Source organism: Scleropages formosus, chromosome 3 (genome assembly GCF_900964775.1).
Source record: "Scleropages formosus chromosome 3, fSclFor1.1, whole genome shotgun sequence".
Classification (NCBI taxonomy): domain Eukaryota; kingdom Metazoa; phylum Chordata; class Actinopteri; order Osteoglossiformes; family Osteoglossidae; genus Scleropages; species Scleropages formosus.
This window is the reverse complement of record NC_041808.1, coordinates 19,255,583-19,274,881: the sequence shown is the minus strand read 5'-3', so window position 1 is coordinate 19,274,881 and position 19,299 is coordinate 19,255,583. Positions and strand designations below refer to the sequence as shown.

Genomic DNA, 19,299 nt, shown 5'->3' with positions numbered 1-19,299 from the left:
ATAAGGAAATAATGCTTCCGACCCAAGGACCCCTTTTCCTCCAGAAACTGCATTTTTTTTGCTTCAAAAATCACACGGATCAGAATGGATCACCAGCCCAAGGGTGTCTGGTTCCACACACTGTCCAACTTGACAGGAATAAATTTCTCCATTTATCATTTCCGATTACTAAAACCTTTATTCAATAAATAAATTAATTCTAACAACAGCCATACCACTAATCAAAAACAAAACAATAAAAATCAACAAGACCAGCTACTATAAACTGCAACGCAAACCAGCCTGCTTGGCATCCCTAAGGCTTATTTCCCCTTTTCACAGGCCAACACACTAACCCCCTTATTCCCTGTGAGTTCCCACAGCGGTTGAACACAATTCCATTTTACCCACAATCCAACTATTTACAATAAATCAATTCCCCTCAAACTCAGTAACGCGGGTCGTTACAGTAAAGACATCCACCGTGTGTCAGAGCCGCGATCTTTCTTCTTTATTCACTTCGATTGCATTTAATGCTTGAGCTGTCAGTAAATGAAACTGTATTAGAACAGACCCACAGAACAGCGAAATTATGCGGAAACTAGGGCGTATTACCGTAACCGCTTCGGCTCGAGGGGTTGGCACTTCCGCCGCGCGCGATCAACAGCCAGCAGCAACCTGCCGCGAGGACGTGCGCGAGTCGAGATAAGTGTCCGGACGAGCAAACCCTCTAGTGAAATAGGTGGTCTTGCGCTCTGCCAACTGTTATTTGTTTTACACCGCCGTAACTGAAAAACACACACATTTGAGGAGTGTACCGACGCAGACCTGTTAATGTTTATATTAATATTATACATATGATATAATAATTAAATGTGTTACGACTGAATAACGTAAACTGAGGTACTTGGCACACGCAGCTAGCAGGTGTTGGGTTACAACTGACTGTTGTTGGCGAGTGTAACCAAGGTAATCGGTGTACTTCCCAGCCCGCGACGTTTCTTATGTACTACTACACGTTCATTTGCAATAGTTCACTATGTTTATCCTATAATACCATCCGCACAAAAATTCACTGTGTTTCTCTATACCGTACGCGGTACGGTACAATCTCTTAGGCGTCGAGGAGTTAAACGAACTACTCGGCGCGTAAGAGATTGAAACCCTCAGGCTTTTCAGTTTCGTCACTCATCGGACAGATTATTAGCTTGGTTGGAATAAAAATGTTTCTAAATATGAATACGGGGAGAGAGACGCTCATATTAAGTGTGGAAAAAGAGGGAACGAGTCGAGTGTGTTGTCTGTGGGGAACGGCGGCGTTTCTTAACGAAGCGTCGTCTGCTTCGTCAGTCCTGCTGGGCTTCGCGATCATGTAGATAAACCGCGGCAGTACTGGTCTAGTCTGTACCTGATTAATCACTTGCGATAATCTTCAGTGCAATAAAATGTTCTTTTCGGGAATCAAAAGCAGAGGCCAGTGACAGTGTTCATGTGATGAACCGGTCCAAAGTTTAATTCGTTCACTTCAGTCACCTTAATGTCTCTTGCGCTGCACACTAGTGACATTTCTATACAAAAAAACCCATGAGATGTGAAGATACAAACTCACTGTGGCGCCTGTTAGGTTTTTTTATTTTTGTTTTTATTTCTTCAAATATTGTCATTTTCAGTTTGCTGAAATACACTGTGGCTACCTGCAAAGTTTAATATTTTTTAAAATAGTACTTGGAGATGACTACTGAGTGATTAGTGAATTTACCAATAATATTGCACTTTAGTTATTTAGTTGGCAATATTATTGCAGTGTTTGGCAATATAGCAATATACTGTAAGTATGTACTAATGATATCAACATTAGTCTTATCCAGGGTAAAACAACAGGTGTTTTGTAAAGGCCCCATAGGGTTTAGAAATGCACCGTGTTGTTTATGCATGTTCTTACAAAATGAATTTGCATTTTGACACCTGCTAACGTGTCTCTGGATGTGGGCATGGTTTGTGTTTCAACTGGACAGTGAAGTTTGGCTTGAGGCCAAAGCCCTATCACCCAGGTGACGCGAGACACAGGGAAACAGTTGCAGGGGCGACGTGTATCGGAGCTTCACGGAGCTGTGCGTTGGCATTCCGGAGATAACTGCCTGTGTCTTTCTGTTTACACCCATTTCCATACGTAAGTAGTTTGCTTTTCAGTGTTCTTAATTGGGGTGTTTGGTGAAGATCATTTGCATTTGTTATAAAACCTGCAAATACCATAGTTTTGCATCCAAATCTCTCCTTCTGCTGCTAGGATGCAGTTTTTTTGTATTGTACTCGCAGATGTATGTCGCTTTGCAGAAAAGTGTCTAAGTGTAAATGTATTTTACGTGGAATATTTCACTTCCAAGGGGGTGCGGTGGCGCAGTGGGTTGGACCGCAGTCCTGCTCTCCAGTGGGTCTGGGGTTCAAGTCCCGCTTGGGGTGCCTTGCGGCGGACTGGCGTCCTGTCCTGGGTGTGTCCCCTTCCCCCTCCGGCCTTATGCCCTGTGTTGCCGGGTAGGCTCCGGTTCCCCGTGACCCCGTAAGGGACAAGCGGTTCTGAAAATGTGTGTGTGTGTATTTCACTTCCTTGTTAATATCAGTTTGTAACATTTTGTGTCACGTAACAGTTCCCAGAAATTTTTAAAACGTTGCAGAAATACTTTAAACATTTTAGCCTTTGTACATTTTCTCAAGGAATCCAAGTCTGATATCACTGGTATGTCACTTTATAAATTAATTCTGTTTCATGAATAACCTTTTAGTATTTTGTGGTAGTAAGGAATCAACTAGTTACAACAAGCTTGTGTTATAATTCGAAGAAAATGTTATGCTTGTTAATCTGGTGTTCTGCTGCCATATGTAACGGTGTTTTTGTTTTTATGCTTACAGAGAAAGTATATGGACATTTCCATGGATGCACAAAGTAAGAAAAGAGCTTTCTGGAGGAATTCTCACATTTCCTGTTTTAGTCTATTCTCTTTGATAGCTCAGCTATAGCCATAGTTAGTTTCTCATTGTGGCATGTCAACTCTGCTCACCACACAGCCACAATAGTCTAGTGAACGGTAGCTGCTGTGGCAGTGGGGTTCTCACAAACTTGCATGAAACTTTACGGCATTTTCTAAAGCTGGTCAAATATCTCTCTTATGGGAACAAAAGTGGGGTCATATTAAGATGTGAACTGTACATATTTTAGGAGGTTTTGACAGAATAGATTCCTCTGCTCTTAAGTACAAATACAAATAAGCTTTAAAGAGCAGACAGGGGATACAAGAATAATGTTTGACTTCGATATTGTTAACTACAGATTTTATAACCATAATTTAATTAAAAATATTATTTATAGGTGCAAACATATTCATGTTTTCTGAGGGAGATCATTCCCATGGATTCACAATGTAAGATCAAGGTTTCTGAAGAAAGTCATGTTTCTTGTTTCAGTTAATTCTGTGGGCTGGTTCAGCAGATGTAGTTGTAGATACAGAAGTTTCTCAGAGGCCACAAAAGTCTGATTAAGAATGGTTGTACATTGTTATCATGAAAATTCTCCCCCCTCTTATCTATTGCAGTGGCACAGTAATATATGGTATTATTGAACTTCATTTGGTTGGTATGCCACTATTGTTATTTGAAATGACACGCAGTTTCACGGCATATAATAGATTAATAGTAGTAATATACTTTAAGTTAAAGCATTTCAAATATCATCTGAAAGTACAGTACTGGCTTATATTGTTGATTATAGACTTTAAAACTACGTGAAATACACACACGCTGTCTGAAATCGTTTGTCCCAAGCGGGGTTGCAGTGAGCCGGAGCCTAACCCGGTAACACATACGGCGTAAGGCTGGAGGGGGAGGGGACACACCCAGGACGGGACACCCAGGATGGGGCACCAGTCCGTCACAAGGCAACCCAAGCGGGACTCGAACCCAGACCTACCGGAGAGCAGGACCCGGTCAAGCCTGTTGCGCCGCCGCACCCCCTATGTGAAACGGAAATGTTAAAAATTTGATATTTAGGTGCATACGTACAAATACATAAATTTGCAAAAGTAACTAAGGAAAAGTTAGCAATTTCATAAACCAAATCTTTGTAATCAAATGCCACAGTAATAGCCATATTTATAGCAGATGTCCTAAATGCTTTCCTGAGTTGGTTGCTCAGCTTAGAATCCTAAGTCTGTTTGTAACTGGGTTTCTTTGTATATCCAAGGACAATGTTACAATCACTTTAAAGCTTAATAGTACAGGCAGTTCCCTGGTTATGAACGTACTACTTATGTACAACCCGTAGTTACAACCCCCCCGAAAAGCCTACTATATTAAAAATTCGAGTTACATACAGTGATTTGTAATAACAAACAGGAGCTACTTTGTGACGCACATCAAAACATTGTGCGTGTACAGCAGTTTGTTGCTCTTGGGCGGCACATGAGTCTGAGGTAGGACAAAGACTTCCTTCTTTTCAGTTGGACTACGTTTCTGTTAACAGTGACTTGTGTGTTACTCTATTTGGCTTTAATTTTTTTTTTTGTTTTTACCCTCCTAACCGTTGCACCAAAGCATAAATGTGATGCATCAAAGAAAAGGAAAACGATCATGATTGAAACTAAAGTGGAAATAATAAAGTGATCAAAAAAAGGTGAAACACAAGCGAACGCTAGAAAAGCGAACATTAAAGTTTCTTTAATGTTTCTCACACACACCCTTTTTTTTCTTTCTTTCTCTCCCCTCTCTATTATAAATTCCTCAACCAGCAGCTTTAATCGGAGCACTCGGCTATAAAAGACACTTCCCAACCTCTTCCCAGTTGCGGAATCTCACTCGAACAACGGTCCCCTCTGCGTTCTCAAACATACCTCGCGTTGCTCTTCCAAGTCCTGTCCCTCATTGTTCCCCAGTCCCATTCCACGTCTCTTTGATAACGACCACCCGCCTGGTCCCTCAACCATGATTTTGGATCCTCGCCTCTGTTAGTTCGCTGATTGACTAACCATTTGCCCATTCCCGACCATGACAACACATCTAGTCCTTTGATTCTGAATAAACGGTCCTGCACTTGGGTCAAGCCTCCTCCGTGTCCTTTGTTCATCATGACAGTAGTAACATTTATTATCTCTTTCTATGTCTCTCTCTATTATAAATACTGTAGTTACTTTTATTATTGTTATTATTATCATCATTACATTGCATTATTATTATTCTATTGTTATATTAAAGATGTTTTAGTGTATCTGGAAGTGTTTCTTTAATGTTTTCTATGCATAGAAAGGTACACCATATACTGTATACTATGACAAGCATTTGAATAACTGGCGTTAGACATGAACCATACCTAACTGTTCCGACTTATGTAAAAATCCGACTTAAAGACAGATTTAGGAATGGAACTCATTTGTAATCTGGGGACTGCCTGTAGAGTAATAATTTAATAAATCACTGATATCTTAAAAACATGTAGTCTCCTAAAAATTCCTACTCAGTGCTGATTGTTGACTGATTCATGTTATAAAAATGCTATTACTGATCACAGACACTAACAGACATCATACAAGTTTTCAACACTGTGAGGCAAATTAATCTAGTCCTACACTCCTTCTCTGTTTACGTGCATTTTACTGCTAACTAATGGCTTGATTCTGAAATGCAAGTGATGTCTTCCAACACATTTTTGGAAAATACAGTAGTATTTAGTATTATTTAGTATTATTATTTAGTAGTATTTAGTATTTGTTCATAAGTACAGTACTTATGAGGACCTGGGTATTGGTCCTTACTTTTCTTTCTTTCTTTTTCTGTATAGGAAAAAAATATTATATATATATATATATAGGGTTCGGTACTATCCGCGGTTTCAGGCATCCGCCGTGGGTCTTGGAACATATCTCCCGCAGATAAGGGGGGACTGCTGTAATACAAATAAAAATAAATGAAAAACAGAAAATTGTATTTTAAAAAATGTGTCACTTGAATGTTTGCAACACAAAGACCTCTTTTGTTGTTGAAGTACTGCACCATACTGTATTATTAATTAGAGCTGTCATATATGTAGGTCCCCATGACATGCATTAATGTTGTAGTGTTATTGTGGTTAAAAGTTTAAAGTTAGCAGTTGTGATTATACTGGAAAATGCAATTTAAAATACTGTAACATGAGCTATTGTGATAATATTGCTTTTTTGTCTTTACTAGTGTATTTAGAGTTTGTGTCCTAAATGAGTATTTTGTTACAGCAAACACTAACAAACCTTTTAGAAGAAATGAAGTGTTTCCTGCACCAGAACCTTCCACGGTACCCGTACCACCAGGTAAATCCATTGTTTTGGAGTATTGAGTACACTTTTGAATGCCATCCTGTGCGGTTTGTTCTGAGTTATTGTTATCTCTCACTCTAATCAAGGCTACGTGCCTCCAAATGCACTTGTGCTAATGCCGGTTCCACAGCGGCCCCCTGGCTGCCCTCCAGGACTCGAGTACCTGACACAGGTATGTTGGTCTATATCCTTAAGCCTTTCATTGTGATTCTGTACACAGATAGTTTGAACAGACTTGTCATATCACGTTTAGTTTGATTTACATGATTATTATTCATTAAAAAAGAAGTGAAATTATTCTGACTGAATTAAAGATTACACTGTATTGTGAATTTGTAGAATTTATTTTATTTATGTGAATTGTATTGTGAAGTGCAGTAGGAAGTTGGATCATAACTGAGTTTGTTTGTAAATCCAACCACTATGTTACAGTCAGTAACAATCAGTCGATAAGTTTAGTACAGTAATGTGGAAAAAGTAAGTACACCCCATGAAAAGTTTTTTTTTGTACATTTTAAAACAAAAGCATATTTTCTTATTTAAGCAATACTGATAGATAAAGGTGATCAGATTTCTAAATATAAAAAAAACACGTTTTGAACTCATTTGTACTATTTAAATCAACAGAAATGCAATTTTCTTGTGGAGGAAAAGAAATCCCTACCTTTATCATTGCAACAAATGCCTAAAATTATAATCAAATGCACCACAACAGGGGCAAATTTTCAGAACATCTTTAGCGTAGCTTTGAGGGCACTGTCTTATGTAAACACCAGAAACATATAGTCTGTTAGCAGTTGAGGTCTGTGGCTCTTGACAAACTTAAAAAAGCTCTTTGAGTCCCATACAAGAAATGTTATTGATGCCTGTGAGTGTGTTAAAGCAATTTTGAAGTACTGGTGGTTCCCTATTTACGATGGGGTTACGTTCTGCGAAACTCATTGGAAGTCGAAAATATCAGAAGTTGAAAATGTATTTAATACACTTAATACACACCTCTGCGTGACAGACTGGAAGATGCAGATTGCTGCCGCTGCCCAGCATTGCGAGAGAGTATCGCTCTGCATATTGCTTGCCTGTGGGAAAAAAATCTAAATTCAAAATTTGAAGTATGATTTCTACTGAATGTCTATCGCCAAGGGGTGCGGTGGCGCAGTGGGTTGGACCGCAGTCCTGCTCTCCGGTGGGTCTGGGGTTCGAGTCCCGCTTGGGGTGCCTTGCGGCGGACTGGCGTCCCGTCCTGGGTGTGTCCCCTCCCCTTCCGGCCTTACGCCCTGTGTTACCGGGTAGGCTCCGGTTCCCCGTGACCCCGTATGGGACAAGCGGTTCTGAAAATGTGTGTGTGTGTGTGTGTCTATCGCCAGCTCACCATGTAAGTCGAACCATCGTAAATTGGGGACCACCTGTAATGTGTAGTCAATCACTTCGCTGTCCTAAAGATCATCTACAAATGGAGAAAATTTCTACTGGCCATCTGTCCAGGCCAGGTTGCCCCACCAAATGTGTAGCCCAAGAGCTGGTGTCAGTGTTGTAAAGATCTGCACGTTTGCTGTTTTTCATGCATATACCTAGAGCAACCTTTTGCTCTCATTTGTAACTGACTCAACTGATATATTCACAGATTGACCAGCTGCTTGTTCACCAGAAGGTCGAGCTTGCGGAAGGTACTGATTCATATCAAACAAAATATTTTAACTTTAAAATGATTTGTACTGGTGCTGGGAGTTTGCTGATACTCCAGGATACTGTCATTTTATATACAGGTTTTGCATACTGTATACCGTACCGTACTGTATACTGATCATAATCGGTAAAGAATGCTGATGGAGATTGTATAACCCTGTTTGCCCTCACTCACAGTTATGCTTGGCTGGGAGATGAACAACAAGTATGTGGTGAAGAACAGCCTTGGTCAACAGGTCTTCTTTGTGGTAGAGGAGAACGACTGTTGCAACAGGAACTGCTGCGGACCCATGCGTTCCTTTGTCCTACACGTTCAGGATAACTTTGGCCAGGAAATTCTTACCCTCACTCGCCCTCTCAAGTGCAGCAGCTGCTGCTTCCCCTGCTGCCTGCAGCAGGTAGGACTCAGAAAGCGCAAGACCCACAGTGTGTCTGCTAGTTGCTTGTCTTGTGCAGGCTCAGATAAAGGGCGGTGTACTTGCAGGTTCCAGTGGGGTAATTTCTGGAGTTTGTTCCAGTAGTTTCCACAGAAAGTTATTAATGATCTAAGATGTCTTTAGAACTATTGGCTGTAATAAAGGTTATTATAGTTGCAATTTACACTGGCACTAAGAACTGACATATATATAGCTAAAAATAACATATAACTGTTTCAGCATTTACACCTTGGGATATAATATCATAAGGGTGAGTTTAAACAATAGCAGTACATACGTTATGAAAAAAACAAATTTATTAAAAATATGTTCTACTAACTCATAAGAACAGTTATTCTGGAATTCTAAACATGTAACATTCTGGAACAGGAGTTCTAAACATGTAAAAAAACATCATTATATACTAGTGGGGGGTGCGGTGGTGCAGCGGGCTTACTAGTGGGGAGGTGCGGTGGTGCAGCGGGCTTGGCCAGGTCCCGCTCTCTAACAGGACCGGGGTTCAAGTCCGGCTTGGGGTGCCTTGTTACGGACTGGTGTCCCGTCCTGGGTGTGTCTCCCCCAATTCCCCCCCCCCCCCCCCCCCCACCAGCCTTGCTCCCTGTGTTTCCGGGTTAGGCTCCCGTACGCTGCTACCCCGCTTGGGATAAGTGGTTTCAGACGGTGTGTGTATATAGTAATAAACACTATACAGCTGTAGTATGTAAATACATGAGAACACTCTTAAACTATCTGTTGAGGCGTCATGGTATAAGGTATCTGGGTGTAATAGATTGCCGGGATCTGGGAGAAGGTTGATGAAGGGTGACAGTCTTGGAGTATGCTGTGTTCATAAGCATTATTCACAGGTTCTACTCCAAATACAGGGTCACTTGTATAAAGCTGTGACTGCGTAAGTGAAATGCACATAAGATGCGATAGAAATGTACTGCTGTCAGAATAGAAGGAGCAGAACCATTTACAGTACTGACAATGCACGTGCAGTATTATGGCTGATTTTGATGCAGAGGCTACATGGATGGAACACAGGCATAGGAGATAGTAGCAGTTCAAACACATCAAGTCTTTCTGAAACAGGAAAACCAAGCAGGGAGGTAGCCTCATTAAAACTGGAACATAATCAGAATGTTGAAAACATAAAAAAATGTGAAAATTTTACAAAAATCAGCCCCTCATCTTCTTTCTTGTTTCTGTCAGTTTCTCTGCTACTTTGTTCTCAGTCTCTGACCATCTGCCTCATAGTCATTTGCTCCCATAGTTGGAGGAAGCTGGTCACCTTTGTCAAATACTGGACATGAGGCAGGTACTCGAAGTAGAAGGCAGGGAATTCAGTGTCTCTCAAGTGAAAGGAATAAGAGGTTACCTGCACAGGGCAACTCCCATGCAGCTGGCTGAAGTCTGGTTCTCAGCAGAGGTAGAAGACTATATGGGATCACATTTTCCAGAGATCAGGTGATGTTGTCAAAACCCCCCCCCCCCTCCGAAATCAAAGCCTTTATTAGTCACATGGAACCGAGGACGTGGGGGCGGCTGGACCCAAGTGCAGGATCGATCGTTGGGAACTAAGGGATCAGGCAAGTTCTCATTATCAGGGACGAGCGAAGTGTCAGTTAATTGGCAGTCAGAGTGAGAGCAGGGATCCAAGGACGTGGTCAGAGGACGAAGCGAAGGGTCAAAAGCCGGGAAATGAAGACAAGAAGCAAGGGACGAGGAAGAACTAGACATAGCGCAGGAGGGATGGTTGTCTCAGCGAGATTCCGCAGTTGTACAGGAGCTGAGGAAGGTCTTTTAAAAGTGAGCGCTCAGTCAGGTGCTTGATTAGTGTCAGATGCTGTCGACTGTGGTGCGGGTATGGGCATGACATTAGTAGGGCTCCTATGCAGACACCAGGAGTAAGTCTGATCAGGGTCATTGTTGAGGTATTTGCATTGACATGAAGAGCAGTGACAGGCAATGGTTTCTTCAGAGTCAGGAGGCACGCGGGACTCTGTCAAGTCCCATCTCAATCCTTATTCCTTTTTCCTGGTAAATAAGGTTAAATTGTTTGCCTTGCACACTTTGGTCTCAAAGACCACTGGTCCTTCTATAGAGTTGGATCCACTGTGCTGGGGTGAACTGTGATGGGTCACCTTTCCAAGGCTGACCAGATGGCTGGTTGGAAGAGAAGTGCCTGAGCTAACATGACCAGCAGGAGATCATGGTTTGCCCATACTATTGCTAAAAATGTTGGAGGTTAGGTTCTCTAGCCCAGATCCAGAATCTAGCTTCTCAGACACTTTTAGCCAAAGTAATGACTTTTTTTCTCAGTGATCTCTGATGATCATGATCACTCAGTCAAACCCTGTAGGGTACGGGACAGCAATACATTGACATTGGATTGGGTTGGGCTCAGTCCATTTTACCTCAAACACTATACTTGCTGCTCAAGCTCTTGTTCAAGGTTGTTTGTTCAGTACCTGGGGCAGGCCATATTCTGTGCAATGTGAGCCTCTTCTGCTCAGTGCACCTCTCTTCTGTTTTCTGTACTGGATTCCACTCTTTAATTATTGCACCCACTGTGGGCTCTTATAGCCAGGTCATCTTCTCTCTTCTTGCTTTCAGGATGACCTTCTCTTACATTATTCCAGATGCCGATAATAGTAATAATTCAGACAGATGATGCTGAAGGGAGCAGGGTCACAAATTGTTACCATTTAAACACACACACACACACACACACACACACACACATTTTCAGAACCACCTGTCCCATACAGGGTCACGGGGAACCGGAGCCTACCCAGCAACACAGGGCGTAAGGCCGGAGGGGGAGGGGACACACCCAGGACAGGACACCAGTCCGTCACAAGGCACCCCAAGCGGGACTCGAACCCCAGACCCACCAGAGAGCAGGACTGTGGCCCAACCCACTGCGCCACCGCACCCCTCAGAACTGCTTGTCCCATACGGGGTCACGGGGAACCGGAGCCTTAAAAACATAAAATTGAATTTATAGTTAACAGGACCACTGATAATTCAGCAAGCTATGACAGTGGCATAACTTGTCAGGTGCTGGTGGACCTAAACATTCACAGCAGTAGAATTGTAGGAGCTATACACAGGTTTGCATGAACACTGGGGCACACAGTCCAATTTGGCCTTTGATCTGTAAGTGATTTTTGTCAACTTCTGTCAGAAAGCTGTTGTTTCTTTATGTATTTTGGTGAAGTTTTGAATATGTATCCTGTTTTTTTAGCTGGAGGTGCAGGGCCCCCCTGGGAACACTATTGGATTCATTGTTCAGGACTGGCACTTTTATCTTCCAAAATTCACCATCCAGAATGAGAGAAAGGAGCCCGTGCTAAAAGTTGTTGGTCCGTGCTGTGACTGCAAGTGCTGTTCTGATGTGAATTTTGAGGTAAAAAAGGCAGTGATAAACTAAGTTGTTGTCTTTCTTGATTTGTATTTGCACTGTAAGTTTAATCAGCCTGAGGTGCTGAAGGTGTAAAAGAAAAGAGCCTTCTTTTACCCTTTCAGTTCTTTGTTTTCAGTGAGCCACTTTACTGAACTGGTTGCACTGTTTATGCACATAAATTTCTTGCACATGTAAAATAAATGGGATATTCAGCACTGATCAGATGTGTTTTTTTTGTAATGAACCCTAGGCATATGACACTTGTATATCTCCAGGTAATATCCTTGGATGAAACATCAAATGTGGGCAGAATCTCCAAGCAGTGGACAGGTGTTCTGCGAGAAATGTACACAGATGCAGACAATTTTGGAATCAAGTTCCCCATGGATTTAGATGTGAAAATTAAAGCTGTCCTTCTAGGGGCCTGTTTCCTCATTGTAAGTGACTTTTAACCTCCTTTCTCATTTCTATATTGTATTTATTATATACCCCAAACATCAGATGACTTAGTGGTTATGGATCCTGTAACTAGTATGTTACCAGTTAAAATTATAATGTACTTGAGATTAACAGAGAATGGTGTGGGTCATAGAAATAGATTCTGATGGATTCATCACAAGTGGATTGGGGTGTAGAAAGCACTTAAGTAGGCTTAACAAAGACTTTCATATGTCATAAATAGAGGTTCAAAGGGATTAACACAGACTGGGATGACTTGTGGATGGATAGGTGGAATTACTAGCAAGTAGCGTATGTGATAGAAACCAGTTCAGTGAGATAAGCAGATAGAAATTCAGTGGGATTAACATAGTGTATGGCGGGTTGTGGGTAGCGTTTCAGTTGGATGAGCACAGAGTGGGATGGTCCATATTAAGTGATGTATGTACTGGGTTGCCACAGCTGTTACCCCAAAGTGGAATGGAGCCATTCTGTTTCTCCTCTAAGGGCTCTTGAAACCAATGACACTGTCCAGATCTGAGTTATGATCCCGGTAATAGGATTTATTGTGCATCATGGGAGGATATCTTCGCTGACTTATCCACACAGTCACAGTTCTGACTTTTTCCTTCCTCTCTTAGGATTTTATGTTTTTCGAACATAACAACTAATGAAATGCCCACCAGAAATGTAAGTATAACTATGAACTCCAATGATTATTATACAGTAGAAAGATTCCAGTATAGATTTTTCTTAATTTAAATTTCTAAATTCAGTGTTTGTTTTAGGTTATCACTGTCTGAAATGATCTTTAAATCATTCTTAAGGAGGCACAAAACAACACTGAGACTACCAAATTTTCTTGCTTTTTACTTGCTGTACAAAGTTAAGTGCCTGTTACTGCTGTTTTTGTTGTTTTTACTGCTGACATTTAAGGGGAAAGTGCAGATCAGTGGGGTTATTAAAGGATCAAAGAACTGAATAGTGTCTATAATGTAATATGTAATATACAGTATATAATATATGCCTAGTGCCTGCCATCTGTAGTAATATTAGTTTTACGCAAGAGGGCACTAGAACCTTCATATAGATTTGAGGCACAATAATTGTTATGTGTAACACAATAGCTCTGCCAGTAGTGCTGGTTACTCACAGTCCCCTCACTGTGCATTTGGACATAGGTTCAGTCCTCTCAGTCTCTGCAGAGTTTGCATGTTCTTTTCTTGTACATATGGGTTTCCTCAAGCAATCCAAAGACATGTTTCGGGTGAATTGGTCACTCTGAATTTCTCATTGTGTATTTGAAAAAACAGCAATTTAAATGTGTTGTAAATTTCAGTGGTAACACCACAGTTTGTCGTAGCAGTTTAGGCAGGTGAATACTTTCTACACCCACTATGTATATGTAAGTATGTGTTATATCTGTGTACCTGTATCCGTATCTGTGTGTGTGTGTGATTGCCCTGTGATGGACTAGTGGCCTGTTCACAGTGTGTCCTGCCTTGTGCCCTTTGTTTTCAATATAGGCTCTGGACCACCACTGCTCTGCATTAGGACCAGCGGTTATTAGAATGAATGAGTCAACTAGTCATTGAATCAAAGCCAAGTGTAAAACACTATTTAGGATGGAAGACATTCCATTAAAAAGCCCTCTTACACACTTACACGCACAGACATGCATATTTACTCACTATAGGCAGTTCAGAGGGAGGAAACTGAAGTACGCAGACAAACAAAAGAGGAACAGACAAACTCCACAGACAACTAGTGCCTTATTTGCACCCAAAAAATTCAGATTACTGATTGTACTGCTGGGACATGCGCACATGTATAGTTTGTAATTGAGCAAATTGAAGGTATAGTTTTAAGCACAAGTTTTAAAGGCACGATTTTAAATGTTTTATAGTAACGTTTTTTTTTAGTCTCAGTTTTCTTCTTTGAAAATATAATTTATTTCTTGAAAGAATTTATTTCATAGGTTGCTTAATGAAATGAATGTCATGACGGATTTTTAAATGCATTTTGGTTAAATAATTAATTTTATTGTGACATGCAAATTTAAAATGCTTAAATAAAAATATGTATAATTTCTAAATGTGTAGAACTTTATTGCAAGTTTATTACTGTGTGGACTGAATTCACTGTAAATTATGGTTATTTTTCAGATCTGTTTTAAGTAGGTATATAGATGAATGCAGTAAAAGAAGTCAGGGATTAAAACAATTAAAAAAATGTATAATGCTTGCATACAAAGTTAAAGATGGACAAGCTTGTTGAAATGTGCCTTCGGAAAAGCCAAGCCAGCCTGCCACGGGTCTCGGTCTCAGTGCCTCCTCCACTCAAAGTTTGCAAGGCAGCCCCTTGTTTGCATGTGTTTTTCAGTTCTCAGTTCTTATTGTCCACTGTTTTTTTCATTTTTTTATTGAACTTGTTTTATTTATTTTTAGGAACATACATATGTGCATATCTGCTTACATTTTGATATAATAAAACGTTTGTATGTGTAGTATATAAAAATACCTAACAACAAGAACAACAAATTTTCGGAGCAATAAACATTGCCTCCCCCATATACTCCACTTTTCAGAGATTGTCAGCTTTTTCTTGAACAATATTAAACTGGACTTGGAATTTCGAAAAACAGAATCTACTGTAGTTTTCCGTCAGATAGACAGATCTGGGATAGCTGCCATTACAATGGCTGGGTTATGTTTGCTTTTAGCTCCAGTCAATGGATATTTATGATTTGGTAAATGTTTATGTGGCGGGGGATGGTGCGTTAGCACAGCGGGCTTGGCTGGGTCCTGCTCCCTGGCAGGTCTAGGGTTCAAGTCCTGCTTCAGGTGCCCTGTGATGGGTTGGCATCCCATCCTGGGCATGTCCCCTGTGCTACCAGTCCAGGCTCCGGCCTGCCATGACCCCACCCAGGACCAGTGGCCTCAGACAGTGTGTGTGTGTGTGTGTGTGTGTGTGTGTGTGTGTAAATGTTTATGTGCTCATTAAAGTTTAGAGCCTCAACCTACTAAACCAACCCGCAGTGTAAGATACACTACCAAGTGCGGGGGGGCACTCCTTGACCTTGAGTGCAAAGGAGAGTCATTAGTGGTAGAGCATCATCTGTGTTCTGGTTCATAAGGCCTATAAAACATTTTCTAAATATTATTCATTATGTAGTATATAGAGAATATATAAATTTTTATGCTTAATATATTCTATACTAAGATATAGTGCAAATACTCTTCATGCCTTGATTTGTGTCTGATTTTTTTTACTTCTTGTACCCACACTTGAGCTGCTACCCCTTTTTTCCTTCTGTCCACCCTTTATTGTGGAAATGTAACTGCACATAGAATGTGAAGGTGCCAGTTTAAGGTTCCTACGTGAAGAAGATAATCATCATAATTGTCGTGGAATTGCTGGTAGACTGTTTTTTCAGTGACAGCACTTTGGTGTGTTTGGACTTGGTCTAAATGCATGCCTGTCAGTAATTTAATTATAAGGTTTAGCTTTTTAATTTGTAGGGGGCGTCGTGGTGGTGCATTGGGTTTGGCTGGGGCCTGCTCTGTGGTGGGTCTGGGGCTCGAATCCTGCTTGGGGTACCCTGTGGTGGAGTGGTGTCCCGCCTGGGGTGTGTCCCCTGTGCCCTGTGTTGCTGGGTTAGCCTCTGGCTTGCTGTGACCCTGCTCAGGACTAGCGGTTGTAGACATTGTGTATGTGTTCTTAATTTGTGACTTAATTCAACCCATCTTTGTCACAAGAAAATGTCTTAGACGTTGAGTCTAATTGATGGTAAATGCTTTCACCAAAAATAGGCAGTGTATTCTTCTTTCGGGGGGGTGCGGTGGCGCAGTGGGTTTGGCCAGTGCCTTGCTGTGTGGCAGGTCTGGGGTTCGAGTCCTGCTTGGGGTGCGGTGGCCCTGTCTTTCTCCCTGTGTTTGCCTCCCCCGCCATGCAGAGAAAGGACCTGGCAACCCGCCTCTGTTTCCTCCCTTGACATGCCTTGAAAACCACACGAGTGGTCGCTATGGGTCAGCTTCGACTCGGCACTTACCATACCGTACTATTCTTCTTTCTGCTTTTTAATAAGAGAATGCTTATAGGTGACACAGACGTACACTGGGCACTCAACTTCCGTGCACAATTGGAACAGTAAGTCGAAAGTTGTTTACAGCAATCAGTAAACACTAAGTCATACACATGTCTGTCAGTATTTATTCTCTGTAAAAATCTCAGACAACACTACTTTATAGAATACAATAAATCCATCAATCAATAAATAATACAATAAATCTGTCAATTAAAAAAAATACTCTTGTCTGATGTAGGGTGTCTGCAACCCTTTCTAGAATACAGCATGCACTGATATTCACAGCAGTTGATAGTGCACTAGCATTAGTCCTACTTTTTCTGTGCTAATCATATGAATCGTACACAATGTGCTGTCATTCAAATTCAAAACTCTCATTATACGCAGTATTTGATAGTCTGTCAAAGAATAGGAGTTAATTGCACTGCAGATCTGTATCTGCTGTGGATGCAGATGCTGTAGAAAGCACATGTTTTCTATTTTATTATATGTTTTCTCTAGTAAAAACTCCATGTCTGCCCTGTACTGCCTCACACCCAGTCACTCCACTGTATTAAAATATCAGGACAGTTTTATTCCTTGTTACAGATTATCCATCCTTTGTCTTTTGTTGTCTTTTGTTTATTCCCAAGGAAGAAAACAGTGCAGGAAATAGGGTCCTGTGATCCTTGACCCATCAGTGGACAGCAGGATTGTTTTAAATGGTGTTCTCTAAAATAGTTTAGAGACTTCTTCAAACCCTGTGAACCCTTGCAGTTCTAGACTGGTGTTGCGACAAGGGACCCAAGTACTGCTCACTAGGGAAACAGGAGGGGTGCTATTGTTGTACATTTGAGAAACATCATTAACCTGAATTTCTTCTGGAAGATATTTACTGGTATGAAATATCTCCTAAGCAAATAAATGTCAATTCTGCTGTTTGTAGTATCTTTATTTGCTCTATTTTGTGGGCGAGCTGGCGAAGTTCACTCCCATCCCTCTGTTTTTAATAAATGTTTGAACCTTTTAATTGTTCACCATGTGCAGTGATGCATATTGCTTTGGTCTGCAGTAATTATATTACATTGTTTGAGCTTTGTTCTACTTTGCCATATTTTTGGTTTCTGTTCTTATTTTCAAAGGTCTCTTGGTCCCAGGGGAGAACTGCCAGTCCAGAAAACCATGTTAGCACACACTCAGAGTCGAGACCACTTCAGGAAATCTGGTTCTGGGCTGCCTTTCAAGGTTTTCCATCTTCCCGGGACTGGGGTTGCTTTGTTTCATGATCAAACAGAAGAATATTGCTGGTCAATATCAGGACTAGAGGGAAGCTTTGAATGCGTAAGCAGTGCTGGGATAACCAATGCTGCAGCACTTAAGCCTTGGACAGTCCTTAGTTAACCGAAACTACCATGGCTGGGGTATCCAGAGCTGTACTATCTAAAACTGGGGTAGCAAATTCTAGAGTTAATACAGCTATCCTCTATAAAATTAATATCCAAAACTGGAGAACCTATGTTGTGGTAACTAATCTAAGGTTAAACAAAAATAGTCTGAGTAGTGTTGTGACATAACTCGCTTAACTGAGTTAATTTGTTCAGTGAAATCATCACGTTAGGCAAATTCCTGTTGTGGAGGGATCGAATTACCACGAATTCTTACAGGAAGAAACTTAATCAGAGGACAAAAAAAATTCTAACCTGAAATTAAACACACACACACACACACACACACACACATTTTCAGAACCGCTTGTCCCATACGGGGTCACGGGGGAACCGGAGTTTATGTATGACAGTGATAACACCATCATATTTTGTAATATTTGCAAAAAAAATGTTATTTTTAGCTAGTCTTTTATAATATACTTCTATTTGCTCACTCATTATCGGTAACAACTGGTCCAGTGCAATGGAGACTGCCCCTCAAGTATAGAGTGTGAGACACAATACACGGTACATTGGTCATAGACATTTAGATGATTGGGCTCATGAATGTTTATAATACTAAGAAATATCCAAGATATTCCTCAAGATCTCTACCTATGTCGCCCTGCAACGCACGGATGGTCCTTATGTTGTTAGAGGCACAGTATAGCATTACTAACAAATGTTTGACACTGTTGATCATCAGATGATCTTCTTTTGGTTGCAAGATTAAAGCTTTATTTTCGCTAGTGTAAAGGTAGTCGTGTTGGTAAAGCTGTTTTTATGACTGTGGCTTGTGTGCGTGACTGCATTCCTTCACCAACAAAAGCACAAGTTTCACATGTTCTCAGCCCTACTTTCTGAAAAACACAATGATTTGAATAGCAGAGTTTATTGTTACATGTTTATACTTTATTTCTACAAGGACTCAAAGAGCCCACGTTCCTATCTTACCTCTTAGTGTAATAGCCTTGGTCAAGGTACTTACACTGAATTGCTCTGGTAAATATTACCCCGCTGTACAAATGGGTAAATTACTGAAAGTAGCTCAACATTTTAAATTGGTTTGGAGAAAAACATAATCTAAAAGCTTCACAACCCAACAACAATAGTAATAATGATAATAAGTAAAATGACCACATTGCTTTTGTACTGAGTATATAATACCACTGTATGGAATAACAACTGTTACATATATTTTATAAAACATACAAAGTTATATCGAACTATATATACTTTTCTTTGTATTTGAAAACATTACCTGTGGGATGGGTGGAATTTTCATTCTTGGCTTTTTAAACTGTAGAAACACGTTTGCTTACCACTGGGTTAAAAGGACTAGTACTGGAGAAAGGTTATGTACGAACCCTAACTGGGGTTCAGGGCTGTGATATTTCAGTGTGATACTGCAAAGGCTCTGCTACATTTGACTTGTATCTAGCTTCTTTCATGCACCATGGGTGACTATTCCTATAAGTATCAGGATCAATGGTCCAAAGGTCATTAAGCATTGGATCACTGTATAACCTTCTGCTGAATTCTG

General features: G+C 40.8%; 1 protein-coding gene across 6 annotated transcripts; it reads left to right on the top strand.

Moving 5' to 3' along the window:
* The first annotated feature begins 597 nt into the window (after positions 1 to 597).
* Positions 598 to 17,537, top strand: LOC108935257 (phospholipid scramblase 1-like). Of its 6 annotated transcripts, XM_018753731.2 has the most exons (11): positions 598 to 721; positions 1,995 to 2,149; positions 2,887 to 2,920; positions 6,234 to 6,308; positions 6,401 to 6,486; positions 7,936 to 7,978; positions 8,175 to 8,395; positions 11,667 to 11,828; positions 12,101 to 12,262; positions 12,905 to 12,953; positions 13,790 to 14,145. In XM_018753731.2, exons 3-10 carry the CDS (start codon positions 2,896 to 2,898, stop codon positions 12,932 to 12,934), a joined length of 804 nt encoding a protein of 267 aa, XP_018609247.1. In that variant the 5' UTR covers positions 598 to 721; positions 1,995 to 2,149; positions 2,887 to 2,895; the 3' UTR covers positions 12,935 to 12,953; positions 13,790 to 14,145. The 6 variants fall into 6 exon arrangements, with proteins under 6 accessions (XP_018609247.1, XP_018609248.1, XP_018609244.1 ...); XM_018753732.2 differs by lacking the exons at positions 598 to 721; positions 13,790 to 14,145 and adding an exon at positions 17,472 to 17,537 and having other exon boundaries at positions 1,090 to 2,149; XM_018753728.2 differs by lacking the exon at positions 598 to 721 and having other exon boundaries at positions 1,090 to 2,149.
* The last annotated feature ends 1,762 nt before the right edge of the window (positions 17,538 to 19,299 follow it).

Excerpts from the sequence above, each read along its gene's own strand:
- LOC108935257 (XM_018753732.2), top strand. The coding sequence starts at position 2,896 with ATGGACATTTCCATGGATGCACAAA. Across the intron at positions 6,487-7,935 it reads GACTCGAGTACCTGACACAG|ATTGACCAGCTGCTTGTTCA; the intron begins GTATGTTGGTCT and ends ATATATTCACAG. Across the intron at positions 8,396-11,666 it reads TCCCCTGCTGCCTGCAGCAG|CTGGAGGTGCAGGGCCCCCC; the intron begins GTAGGACTCAGA and ends CTGTTTTTTTAG.